The following is a 12,710-nucleotide window of genomic DNA, read 5'->3' as shown; positions in this document are numbered from 1 at the left end:
CCTTTAATTGGTCCCATGATATTTTCCCTCTGAATCCTCTGCTTAGTATTTTCATTCATCCTCATGGATTCACTTGATGCTATACTGCAAAGACTTTCATTCGCTCTCTCAGTCTAACATCTCACAGTCAATTACAGGATATCTCCTTAGGAATTTCAAAGTCAGTAAATTCAAAGCTCAATTCTTTATCATTTTTCCATCAGTCCCTTCTCCCCAAACAAAAGTTTTGTTGTATTTCCATAGTTAAGTTAGTGGCACATTATAGCCACAAGTCTGGGATCATTCCAAATACCCTCCTCTGCTTGGACTCCCACTCTTATTAGTCAACAAGTCCAGTTGATATTATCCCCAAACTCATCTTCTTCCCTCCATGAACAGCAGTTATAATTGCAATAGCCCCATTTTTCATGATCTCTTACAAAGATGACTGAACTAGAACCCTAAATGTCTTAGTTTCATTACCCAACCTGCGATCCTCCACAAGCCACCAGAACAATGCATCTAACAACATCAATCTGATTGTCTCCTCTATCGTCATTCATCACTTTCAAGAATACAATTTAAGATACTTTGCATAGCATAATGGACCTATCATTACCTTGTCCATGCCACCCCTATAGACTCTTCCCCTGTCACTTCTAGCACTCTGGCAGTGTCACTTTATTAGCTCCTTAAATAGGCAGTGATTCTTCTCACCTGACCTCCTTGTTTTAATTGAAATCTGGTTCTTATTCCAAGTATAGTTCCTCCCCTTTGAGTCATTCAGGAATGTATCTTAAATTGCTCTGACCTCATGCTATCTTATGTTTGAAGACATCCTTGTTTCCTACTGTAGCTTCCAAAATTTTGTTATTATGTTATATATTTTTTAATAAACTAAAATCAAAACCTGTTGAGGACCATGCATTTGATTATACCTCTTTCCAATTACTATTTTCTCATCAACCTGTAAACCTCCCCAGTTCACAGAACACTGCAGCACCTTCCCTCATGGTCCTTCTCCAGCCATATTGATTCCAGTATACAAGATGATTTCAACATCCCCACGAGCAAACCAGCCAAATAACTGCATTTTGAGCTACTCATACACGAGGTCCTTTACCCCTAATCCACGTCGGCCACTTACTTTCCAGAAGGTTGTGGACATTGGTGGATTTCAACGAATTTCTCTTTTTGATCCAGCCAATGACAGTTCCTATTTCCTGAAGATAAGAACACTAACTGATACATATGGGTGCAACTTGATTTGCTATTTCCTCCAATTGCTTTATTTATAAAGCCACTAATTTGAATGCTCCAAGATCTGACCACAATCTCCTACCTTCCCAAATTTTTAAATCAACTAGTCTCCTTCTTCAGCCTTAGCTGAAACTTTAGCACATTGATATGTCTACCTTTTCCCAATCCAATGCCTTTGTTGTCTTTACTTCCCTTTCTATTGATTTTAGATACCATTTTCCATCTTTAAATTAACTCATTCAAAAAATATGTGCTACTAACCTATTATATATTGGACACTGTCATGAGCCCTTTTTAGAAAATCACTTACATCCAGATAATCTGTAACCTCTGGCCCTTTTCTCTTTTTTGTCTTAGTTCTCTAACAAAACACTAAACTTAGATGAATGAAACTGTTAGCTATCTCAATGCCTGCATTCTGGGAAGCCCAGGAAGGTCACAGATGATCATACCACAAGGGCCACTGATACCCCAAATATGAATATTAATGTCAGATCATCCCAGAACACTACTTATAAATTATATATATACATATATGATGAATATATATGTATGTGTATGTGTGTATATATATATATATCTCCATGTCACTCCCTTACTCTTTGCAATAATTGCAATCATAATTAAAATCTGCTTTCCTTTCAAACCTTTCTACAGCACCAATCATCCACATTCTATACAAACATGCTTTCTACTGCACACATGTAAAAGCAGAAGAAGAGATGGGAAATCTGCTATCATCTTACTGGATAATTGTATATCCACCTGCATCTACACATATCAACTTACTTCAGTATTTTTTTAGCAACAAAGACAGTATCACTAATCTCTAAAACTCATTTTTTTCCCTGCTGTGAAATTCATTTTGCCCTGACTCTTCAGAGACATTCCCTGAAACATCTTTCTTGAAATATTTTATTATCTTGGTATTTATTTTGCCTTATTTTTTGTTTGCTAATCCTTTTGCGGTCACTTACCTGAGTCTCTTCTGGTGGCTTGTATTTATTTAGATGTTTGGTGTCCCTCAATATTCTTTCCTAATCCCTTTCTCATATGCTTTACTCCCACCCAACCTAAATATTGTAAATTCCACAATATTTATCACCATAACTGATGTTGACTCTCAAATTTATATCTGTAGACCACCTTCATAAGCTTTAGAACCAAATATCTAGTATCTGTTTGAAATCTCTAGTTGAATGCCTCCTCAAATGCATCTCAAACCAGGCTGCTGATTTTTACTTGCAAAACTGTTTCTCTGCCTATGTTCCCCATCTACTCAAATGTGCAAGTGACAACACCCTGTAAATTATACATGGCAAATTCCTCTCCAACCCTCTGTATCCAATCTATTATTTAATCCACTTTATTTTACATTTTAAATTGTTTTCAAATATGTGTGTACTTTGTTATCATGTGCTATCATTACCTTAGTAAAATATAAATATAATTATGTGACTTCTCTGATGAAAATTCTTTAGTATTTTTAATTGCTTTCAGATTAATCTAAAAACCTCTACCAAGACTCACAAGGTTTCAGATATCTCTTGTCTGTTCAGTTTCATCCTAAACCAATATTTACCTTCCTCTGTACTCTCCAAGCCCATAGATCTTTCAGTTCCTCCAGTAAGCTATGGTTTGCTTTGCATCTTGTTTCTTACAATATTGTGTTATCCACCTCCCCTTATCCCTTCCACCTACTTGGTAGCTATGTATCTCTCAGAACTAAACTCAAATATTATTTCTCATAACCGAAGATAGAATGAAATCCCTCTGTTCTGTACTTTTACAGCTTACTATACTTTTTCTTCAATGTACATATTAGAGTGTGTGGCTATATATATTTGTGATCATTATCTCTTCCATAAGATTCCCAGCTCTGTGAAGTCAGGGTCCACGTCTGTTCCTCTCATCATTATATCACCAAACATAATCACAGACTCAGGATTAAAAAATATGCATTAAATAAATGAATGATACTTGTTCCCATGCTGCTCACTATGCCTGTGGTGCCTTTTAGTCTACATTCTTCAAAACTGTAGCTTTCTGAATTCCCCTTTTAGACTAAGTTCATCTTATTCCTCTCTGCTTCATCTATACCTTTTACTTAATTCTACCATTGTTTGAAATACAATGTATGGGAATTATTTGGCCAACCAGAATAATATCTCCTTGTCAGAGGGAGCTCTGTGCTGTTGATTTTTTTATCTTGATTACTTAGCACAGTCTGCAGGACATAGTAGCTTGACTCAGTGTTGATACTGATGACTGAAGAGAATGCAAAAACATGCACGGAATCAAGAGGGATGTATTTTACAATCTTTCTAGCACCTGTGTGGCATGTCACTGAGAATCACTTCCTGGGGGTCTGATTCTGGAGTTCCAGATGGTTAATTAATTACCAAACATTTCTTGTTCAACTGACTAGTTTTGTATTGATGTAGAATAGAGAACAGAAAAAAAACATAGTTTATAAAAATAATAGGTTCTGGCTTGGTATTGGTAGACAAACTCATATTTTTTCATGCATTATGGTTCAGAAACAATATATCTCTGGTGCTTCTCTAGAGTCCACTTTATAAGATTCTGTAGAAGAACTGAAATTGAAATTTAGTTATATTTCTCACTAGTTGTAGCTACAGAGAATACTCCAAAGACCATCTTTTTCAACTTTTAAATCTCTTTAAAAATAAAGCCACCTCTTTGTTTTGGATATTTTTAGTCAACTGCCATATCAGTAGTTGATGTCATCATCTATCAAAATATACTGGTTTAACTTAGTGCATCAAATAAAGCAAAGAATTTAAGTATATACACTTATAGTATGTTTTCTTTAATTCACTTAATGTGTTATTTAGTTGTATACAGAATAGATGTACTTTTCTTTAGATTAGAGGTGAAATTTTCTTTCCTGCTTAGATTAGACAAAAAAGAATGAGAAGAGGGAAATAACAATGTTTATCAAATATAAGAAGAAATCCTTTACTTTAGTGGTCTAAAATTGTACATTTATAGTTGCTGGTTGCATAAGCACACTTCTGACAAATATCCATCAAGAGTAACTTGAAGAAGTAATAACTTCTGTTAAGATTTTCAGATTTAAATGTTAAGAAACTTCTAATTTCAGTCTAATTTCAGTTCTCTTCCTATATCCCTTCTCTGAACAACCTGTCTCAGCAGTGGATGAGTTGTGAAATTACATGATTTTATTATACAGATTTTTCCATGTACTTATCTGTCCAAAAATATGTTTTGCCTAAAGCACCACTTTGGTGTGAAGCTAAAGTCCTTATATGAATTTTAGTGAATTCAAAGGGCTGACTACTCTTAAATCCCCCCAGACAGACCATAATCAACATTTTGAATAGTGTTGATATGTGCAAGTTCAGATTTAGGAGGGCTTTCTATAAAGTCATAAGTTTTGAACAGGATAATCTCTTATTACCTGAACAAAAGCTGTATCTGTGGTTATACTTTATCTACCTAACCCCAGAATGGTAGAATTTGTGGTTCACCTCACCACTTAATTGACTCACATCAGTGCATTAGAGCAGGAAATGAGAATACAATCTAGAGCCAGGTGAAATGCCATACCACACATATCAGGGGCTTCATCAGAGTTGTCTCCACAGTCGTCTTCTCCATCACATACCCAGAAATGCAGTTTGCAAAGGGAATTATTGCAAAGGAACTCATCTGCTCTACATATATTTCCTCCTTCAATTTAAAACAAAAAGGAGCATAGAAACAGAGAGAGCATAATTAATGCCAGTTAGCAGGATACATATTCCTCTAAGAAGAGTATCTAATTTCTTACTTTCTCAAATTTTTTCCTGTATGCTAGGGACAATTAATGTCCAGACATTTTTAAAATATGTATTCATGGTTTCCTTTGTAAAACAATCTGATATTACTCTCATACATACTATATTTTCTTTAGAGAATACTGATAATATGGTAGAAGAAAGTTTTCTCCAATATTTATCTTCCATTTAATGTAACTTTTTAATGTTACTAAGCATAAAGAAAAGCTTAAATTTTAAATAGTACTAATTTTCATTGTAAAAATTGTGTTGCTCTGGAAAGAAAAGACACTTTTAAAAATTATCAGATGACTCAGCTGTATCTGGAAGCTGACTCACCGAGAACAGAATAACTCATAAAAGGTTTTTGCAGCCATAGAGAAACAATTAATTTCATAATAGAATTAGAAGTTATGTGGTGAAATATTGTAATTATTTTTTATAAGAACTGTGCAGAAGTGTATTCTATTTTTTGTGTACTTTTAAATGTTTGTGTTTTTCCTCTTTTCACAATTAAAAAGAAAAGATCAAGAATACAGGGATATTCTAATTTATATGTATCTACTACATGAATAGGACCCCAAAGTACTAATAAGCTTTGGTTATGTCTAGATATGTAGTAACATATCATGGAAACTGCCATAGTTGGGAGTTAGGACCTTATTTGGTTGGTCTTGCTTTGGACAAGTCTTTTTATTTCTTTGGGAACCAACATCTGTTTATGTTACAAAAGAGGTATGGTCAAAGTGATTTGTAGGGTCATATTTACAAGCAGTACCTGGGGAAACAGCACAAAGAAATGTGATGGGAATTTAGCATTAATCTAAATAAGATTGCTCTCAGAGAATTACACTACCTTCTTAGACCTCATGAAAAAGAAATATGATTTCAACATTGTATTTGGTGAGTAAAAGTATTAACATATTAAATAATGGATATGTTTAATAAAACATGTGGCTGGGGAGTGATAGTGTTCACCTTTCCAAACCTAGAAAATACAGATAAAAAAGCTTTGATCATTTTGTGGATGCACTTTGGAGGAAATAATGAGGCTAGGCTTCTGTGGGTCAAATAGCTCCTATTGTTGAGTTTTTACTTGCACAGAAATGTATAATATTTCACATCTAGTGACAGAGATTTAACCTAGGAAATGACAGGATCAGATTTTAATTTTTGAATGATAACACAGTGAAGAGGACTTGGAAATGAAGCTAGGGAAAGTAAAGCCAAGACTGGAGAAGAAAGACCAATTTGAAGAAGGGTCACAGCAATCCAGAAAAGCATTGATGGTAATTTGATTTAGAGTAGCTCCATCTGAGAGTTCTTCAAGCAGGCAGAATCTTCAGGATCTGATGTCTAAATGAAGGTGGCTACCTAGTGAGTAGTCAAACAAAGCCCTCAATTTTTGGTTTATTTTTGGACCATTTGGTGAATGTGAAATTAGTAAGGGAACATACCTGGAGGTAGAGGCTAAATAGAAATGATGACACAATTCATTTAAGCTACTGGTGAGGCAACCATGTGATGATATTTGGCAGGCTAGTGGATAAATGTGCCTGATATAGGTTATGCTTCTGAGATGTAAATGTATATAGCTGGGAATGATCAGTAGATAGTTATTATTTGAAGTTTAGAAGAGAACACAATGGAAATCAGCATTTAAAGATTTGGTGTATCAAGAGGAATCTACAAGAGACTGTGAAGAAGCAGCCAGTGATTGGGGAAATACCTGAAAAGTGTTCGAACAAGAAGATAGTAACTAGAACATTTATATAGTGCTGAGAGGGGAGATTTAATGGAGTGGTGGTGGCTTTAGTGAAATATTTGCAGTTGGTGATTACCAGATGAAGAAACAGTAGTGTTTCTTCTCCCAGAATTTTGGCTTTAAAGAGGAAGAACTTAGATGAGTGAGGGAGCCTGTTTTTTTTTTATGAAGAAAAACAGATACCTGAACACATTTAAATGCTTCTGAAAATAATTCAGTAGATAAAGTAAGGCTGAGGAAACAAGAGTGAGAAACAGTGATTGGTATAGTGAGTTTCTTGAGAATCTGGAAAGTATGGAAGATTTGAGATCTAAAGCAAAATAAAAGGATTATCCTCGGTCTGGAGTTTATACGAGTCTTCTTTTTTAAAAGGACATAGACTGGAAGAAAGGATAGGCATAGGCAGGTGGCTTTCTTAATTTGGTATCCAGATGTTAAAAAATATCATGATTTTTAATAATGCTGCAAATAAAATTATGATTTTATTAAAGTCAACTTTTTAAAAACATGACATGGTTAATGTTAGAGAGAGATGATTAGGCAACTCTAGGTAGATTGCTTAGAATCATGAGTGATAGTTGAATCCAAGCCCAAGAATACACAATGACATTAATCAGAACAGTTCTGAGATTTCTTGAAAAAAGTGCTTAATTGAATGGATACAGCTTATATTGGCATTTCTGAGGATGAATAAACTCAGAGATACAGATAAAAGCAAGTCCGTGGTGAGTCCACTAAGGTAAATATTACCATATGAGGCTTCTGACTACAGAACTGTACTGGGGTTTCCCTTTATTTCAAACTTCTGCAGTGCTCAACTATAAAATGCTTTAATTCTAAAAATAATCCTAATGATCAAAACTCAGGCAAAAAAATATCTTACCATTTAACAACTTTCTGTCTGAAAATGATACAAAATAACATGTTCAGTCTTTAGCATTAAATAAACTTAAAATATGAAGTTCATAAGATATGAACTATAGGTGTTCAGTGAGTGTTGGCTTAATTCAATATCAAAATCCAAAGAATATGAAAGAGAGCTGTAGTCTTTCAGAATAAAGATTCTGATGTCAAAATCTCATTGAATGTTTCATTTTGCAATGGATTAAATATAAACAGAATTTGTGAACTTTTTGACATTCTCTGATTATTTTAGAAAACTCGATTTGTAGGACATAAGTCTTGTCAAAAGGAAAAAAATGAGTTCCCTAAGGTATTGTATTATAATTTTCCCTATAAGAGTATTGGAAATGCCATTGTTTTTATTAAAAAGAAGAAAAATATAAATGAAATAATTGTAACAGAAAGGCAAAGGATTTGTGATAACCTACTAGAGGCTTCCTATTGTACTAGAAACAATTTGCATTTCAAAATGTCCATCATGGAGTGTGGTGACATCCAGAGTCTAACTTAAAATGCTTATTTTGAAATGGCATTGAATTATTATTAGGAAGCACACATGAACAATAAAAAAAGTATCACTTAAAAAGCTTAGCTTGCTTAAATTCCAGTTTCCTAGTCACGTTCTTGATCATCTCAAACAGGAATTTATTAGAAAAGTAGAAAAGCATATAGTAATTAACAATGACCTATATCTAAATATAACTGAGCCCTTCACAGGTTCATAGAATCTGGCAAATGCTTCACCACAGAAAATAAACATTTAGAATTATCTTAATTTAGGTTGAGAGAAGCTTTAATACATGGTAATGTTTTAGAATTTCTATAAATTGTACATTTTTGAGCTGATGATTACTAAAAGGTATAACTCAACCTTTTCCACCAAAATTGCTATGAAGAATAAAGTTTGGAACCTCAGGAAAATAAAGACTAAGTTGCCTTGGGGCAACATGTTTTACCTTTATAAATGTGAATGCTTTTAATTCCATAATATTTGGGGCTTAGTCTTTTTAGAGTAAACCAATAAAATTGATTTGCTTGGAAAATATTCCATGCTAATCCTGCATCTCTCTTTCTTCCAGTCCCCAGCAATTAGCCTCCATTAGCTCAAGTGTCCAGATTTGAGATGAGATGAATGGAACTGAGATATTATAGATTTAAGAGATGTTTATTCTAGCATTCCATTTCTTCAGTGATTTGAAGTATATATATCCAATACCTAAACCACTTCCTGGAAGTAAATTAAATACTAGAAATCCTAACTTGATCATGGATTAAGGTCCATCCATACAGGATCAAATACCTTAACCACCAGGATATTTCACTGGAAGTAGAATTTACCCATCAGCAAAAAACCTAAGAAATATTAGAAAAGCAAGTGGGTTGAGCAGGGGACCTTTGACACATTTCTAAATGATTGAATTAAAGGTTCTCAACTCTTTTTAAGTCAGTAAACTTAAACATTAAGTAGAATCCTGATAAATCTCAAGAGCAGTCACACACACACACACACAGACACACACACACACACACACACACACACACACACACTTTCCAGATATTTCTTTAGCTCTTGGAGACATTTAACTGTTGTTGGCTTTGATAGAATGAAAAAAAAATGAGCATAGAAAGAGTCTGAGGCAAAAAACGAGATCTCTTATTGATAATTTTATTAAATTCTCTGTGCTATTACATAATTCAAATTCTCTCATACTTTCCTTTTTTTCAAAATATTTAAAGACTGCTTAAAAGCCTTGGATAATTTCTCATTATGCTTAATATTAAACCAACTTCTATAGCCTGAATTCTCAATTATTTGTGATCTCTAATAAGCTAAAATTTCTCCCACCTTTGTGACTTCATACATAAGGATCCCACTGCCTGGAATGTATTTCCTTATTCATTTGCATACCTAATTTTTTCACATCAGGTAACTCATATTGCAACAGGGGAAACTTAGTCAACACAAAACTAATTATACTAGAAGGAAGAATATGATAACAGGAATGCAATCAAAGGGTTGCTACGGAAACTCCAAAGAAGACTGAAATTTGATTAAAGGCAGAAGCAACTGAGATGGACCTGAAAGGACAAATATAACTTTTATTAGCAAAGGTATTGAGATGGGGAAATTAGCAGAAGAATCAGGGAAGATGTTGAGAAGCATGGATGATATTGCTAGATTTTATCTTCCAGTTTCCAGTTTGGCTAGGATATATGATATATAAAGAGGAGGGGTAGATTATAAGTCTGGGAAGGTGAAAATGAGATACTTCCCTTGTAATTCTGATTGCCAGGTTAAGTTATTTGTATATAATCAGGAAGGAAGAGATTTGGGTAATATTTGACATAATCAGAGTTACCCTGAAATCAGATGAATTTGAAAGCAATCGGTAGGATCTCCTGGAGACCAGTTAGGTGGAATTACATGAGCCCAGGAAAGAAGGAATAGAGGAGAGATTCCAACTGGTGACAACAGTGACTAAGGTTTAGTTAAAAGACGAGTCACATAATTTCTGTTCCAAAGTTTTTTAATATAAGACTGTATGTAAAAGCTTTGGTACCAGAACATCCACAAAGTTTGCTGTCCCTCGAATAACAAATTACAGGAGTGTGAGAATTTAACCCAAAGTAGAAAGAACTATTATGGAAGTTTTAGCTTTTTATGGCTCCCTATAATGCCTGTGGATTCCAGATGAAAACTAGGATTTCTTCTGCTGAACAAAACATTCTATCAGGTTTAAGAGTGAGACATTACCAAATCATAAAGGTTTGATTTAATATTAAAGGAGAAGATATTTTTCCTGGAGTGACTAGATATTTACAGATATAAATATTTCAGACAGATTTAAACTGTGGAAATCCTGAGTGTGTGTTCAAATGTCTTGCAGCATGTCAATATTGGGTATCATTTCTGTTGATGATGTTCTAAATATTCTGAAACGTAAAATCCAAGGAGGAACTTTGGTAAACAAGTTGAAAGAAATTTTGTATTTAAGTATTCAACATTATGAAAATAACAAGAATTATATGATTTGTTGTCCTCTTAAGCTTCACCCCACAATTTCTTTGCTTTCAACTCATTAACTTTAGTAACAATTGCTGCTTTTAATGTGGCAACTTAAAACTTAAAAGTTGTTATCTGTCACGAAGTATTCTCACATAGCTGGAAAATAATAAATTACAAAACTGAAAGTTGTCTTCCAGACTGACAAAACATTCAGGTCATTTTCTCAACCATATGGCAAGAAGGAAATTAAGGGTACAACCTATAACCTACATAAGATCTAGCACAGTAGAATGTGTAATACAGTGAAGGGTATGTTGTTTCTATTATTTCACAGGAAGGCAAGCAGTGTGGAACATACAGACAATACTTTTGTAGGAGTGGCTATTGTAGCTATGCTCCCTGCGTCCTCCTCTTACCCCTGTCCTGACCGAGCAGCTGGTGCTGGGATGTGTCCACGGTGGCACTCAGTAAACACTGGCTGCCTTTGTCATATGAAGGTTGGCATTACACTCTGACTGAAAATGGCCCAGATTTTGCTTGTTTAGAACAGGCTATTATGTAATGAAACTAGTGAGAGTGAAGAGAATCATTTACCGAACCTCTCCTCTGCCTCTACAACACTATCTATCCTGCACAGCTCTTTAATTGCCATTCTCTTATTTCCAGGCACACACACAAATCCCTTACCTCGGTCACAGTTCTCTTCATCACTGCCATCCACACAGTCATGAATTCCATCACAAATCCATCTAATTGGAATACAGTGGGCTTTATTTCTGCACCGAAACTGAGCCTCCTTGCATTCATTCACACAGTCCATCTGTTCGAATACAAATGGGCATTGCAGTTTTCATTAACGACCACGATACAGTCACAGGCAAAGTAAACATGCAGCTGACACTACAGGGGATTTATTAGACTGTGCACTTTCTTTTATATTGGATTTAATGGATATAACCTCTACAAATGACAATGGAGTTTAGAATATGGACAGCTTGAAGATTCAGGTATTTGCTGAAATTACTGTATTCAATGTACTTGCCCTAATATTTTAGACAGTGCTAAAAAATCAAGACTCTGTCTCTTTACTCTATTTTCATTACATTTGCTTTCCCAAACCTAATTCTAGTAATTCAGAGATTTTAATCAAATGCCTTTACCTCATCTGAACCATCAGAGCAATCATATTCTCCATTACATTTCAAAGATGCTGGAATGCATCCTCTGCTGGCACATATATATTCACTTGATGAGCAAGTAGGAGAAGCTGAATGAAATTATAAAGATGAGATTTAGATTCAGTGAAAGAAGAAAAGACTGGTTTCATAGATAAAAGCATACATAAGTATATAAAACATTCATAGATAGTAATGAAGAGAGTTTAGGTTATGTAAAACATGTTCAACATCAGACAATAAACATTCATTTAAAATGTGCTGTCCAATATTATTGTATTATATTTAATATCTCCCAATGATGTAATAGTTTGTTGAGTCTGTATTCAACTAACTAAAGGAGAAGTGGAAAAAATCTATATCTTTTATTCCTTTGATTTTGAAGAGTTAAGCAATTTTTTTCATAATTTTAAATTAAATTATTTAAGAGACAAAAGTCTCAAATTATTTTCAAAATTATAATATGATTTAGTAATCCTTGGGAATGTTAATTCATATATACATTATATAAAGTTAAAAATGGAAATCTTGCCATGACCTCATAGACCCTGTGATTATCTATTTAGCTGTGCTGACATAAATGTCATATTTCCATAAGTTTTAATAAGTATTCTTGCTTGAGGTTTTAAATGGACAATATAAAATTGTATATATAATTAACATAGTCTATAGACTTTGAAGTACTCCTTAATGATACAGAAAATAAAAATCACGTAAATAGATAAGTTATTACTAGTACCCAATCTAATTGACAAAGAATATGATAGCTGCCTTTGTCTGTGGGTTTGACTTTGCTAGGCTGGCATTCATACCTCTGG

At 34.0% G+C, this 12,710-nt stretch overlaps 1 protein-coding gene across 1 annotated transcript in view; it reads right to left on the bottom strand.

Annotated features, from left to right (window-relative positions):
- LRP1B (LDL receptor related protein 1B) overlaps positions 1 to 12,710 on the bottom strand; it is a 1,911,502-nt gene that overhangs the window by 140,915 nt on the left and 1,757,877 nt on the right. Inside the window, exons 70-72 of the mRNA XM_057505633.1 lie at positions 11,878 to 11,984; positions 11,405 to 11,537; positions 4,834 to 4,956 (exon numbers count right to left, since the gene is read on the bottom strand). Coding sequence (XP_057361616.1) covers positions 4,834 to 4,956; positions 11,405 to 11,537; positions 11,878 to 11,984 — 363 coding nt within the window. The remainder of the gene's footprint in view (positions 1 to 4,833; positions 4,957 to 11,404; positions 11,538 to 11,877; positions 11,985 to 12,710) is intronic.

This window comes from Manis pentadactyla, chromosome 8, assembly GCF_030020395.1.
Source record: "Manis pentadactyla isolate mManPen7 chromosome 8, mManPen7.hap1, whole genome shotgun sequence".
Classification (NCBI taxonomy): domain Eukaryota; kingdom Metazoa; phylum Chordata; class Mammalia; order Pholidota; family Manidae; genus Manis; species Manis pentadactyla.
The sequence above is the reverse complement of the archived record's forward strand: the minus strand, read 5'-3'. Positions and strand labels throughout refer to the sequence as shown.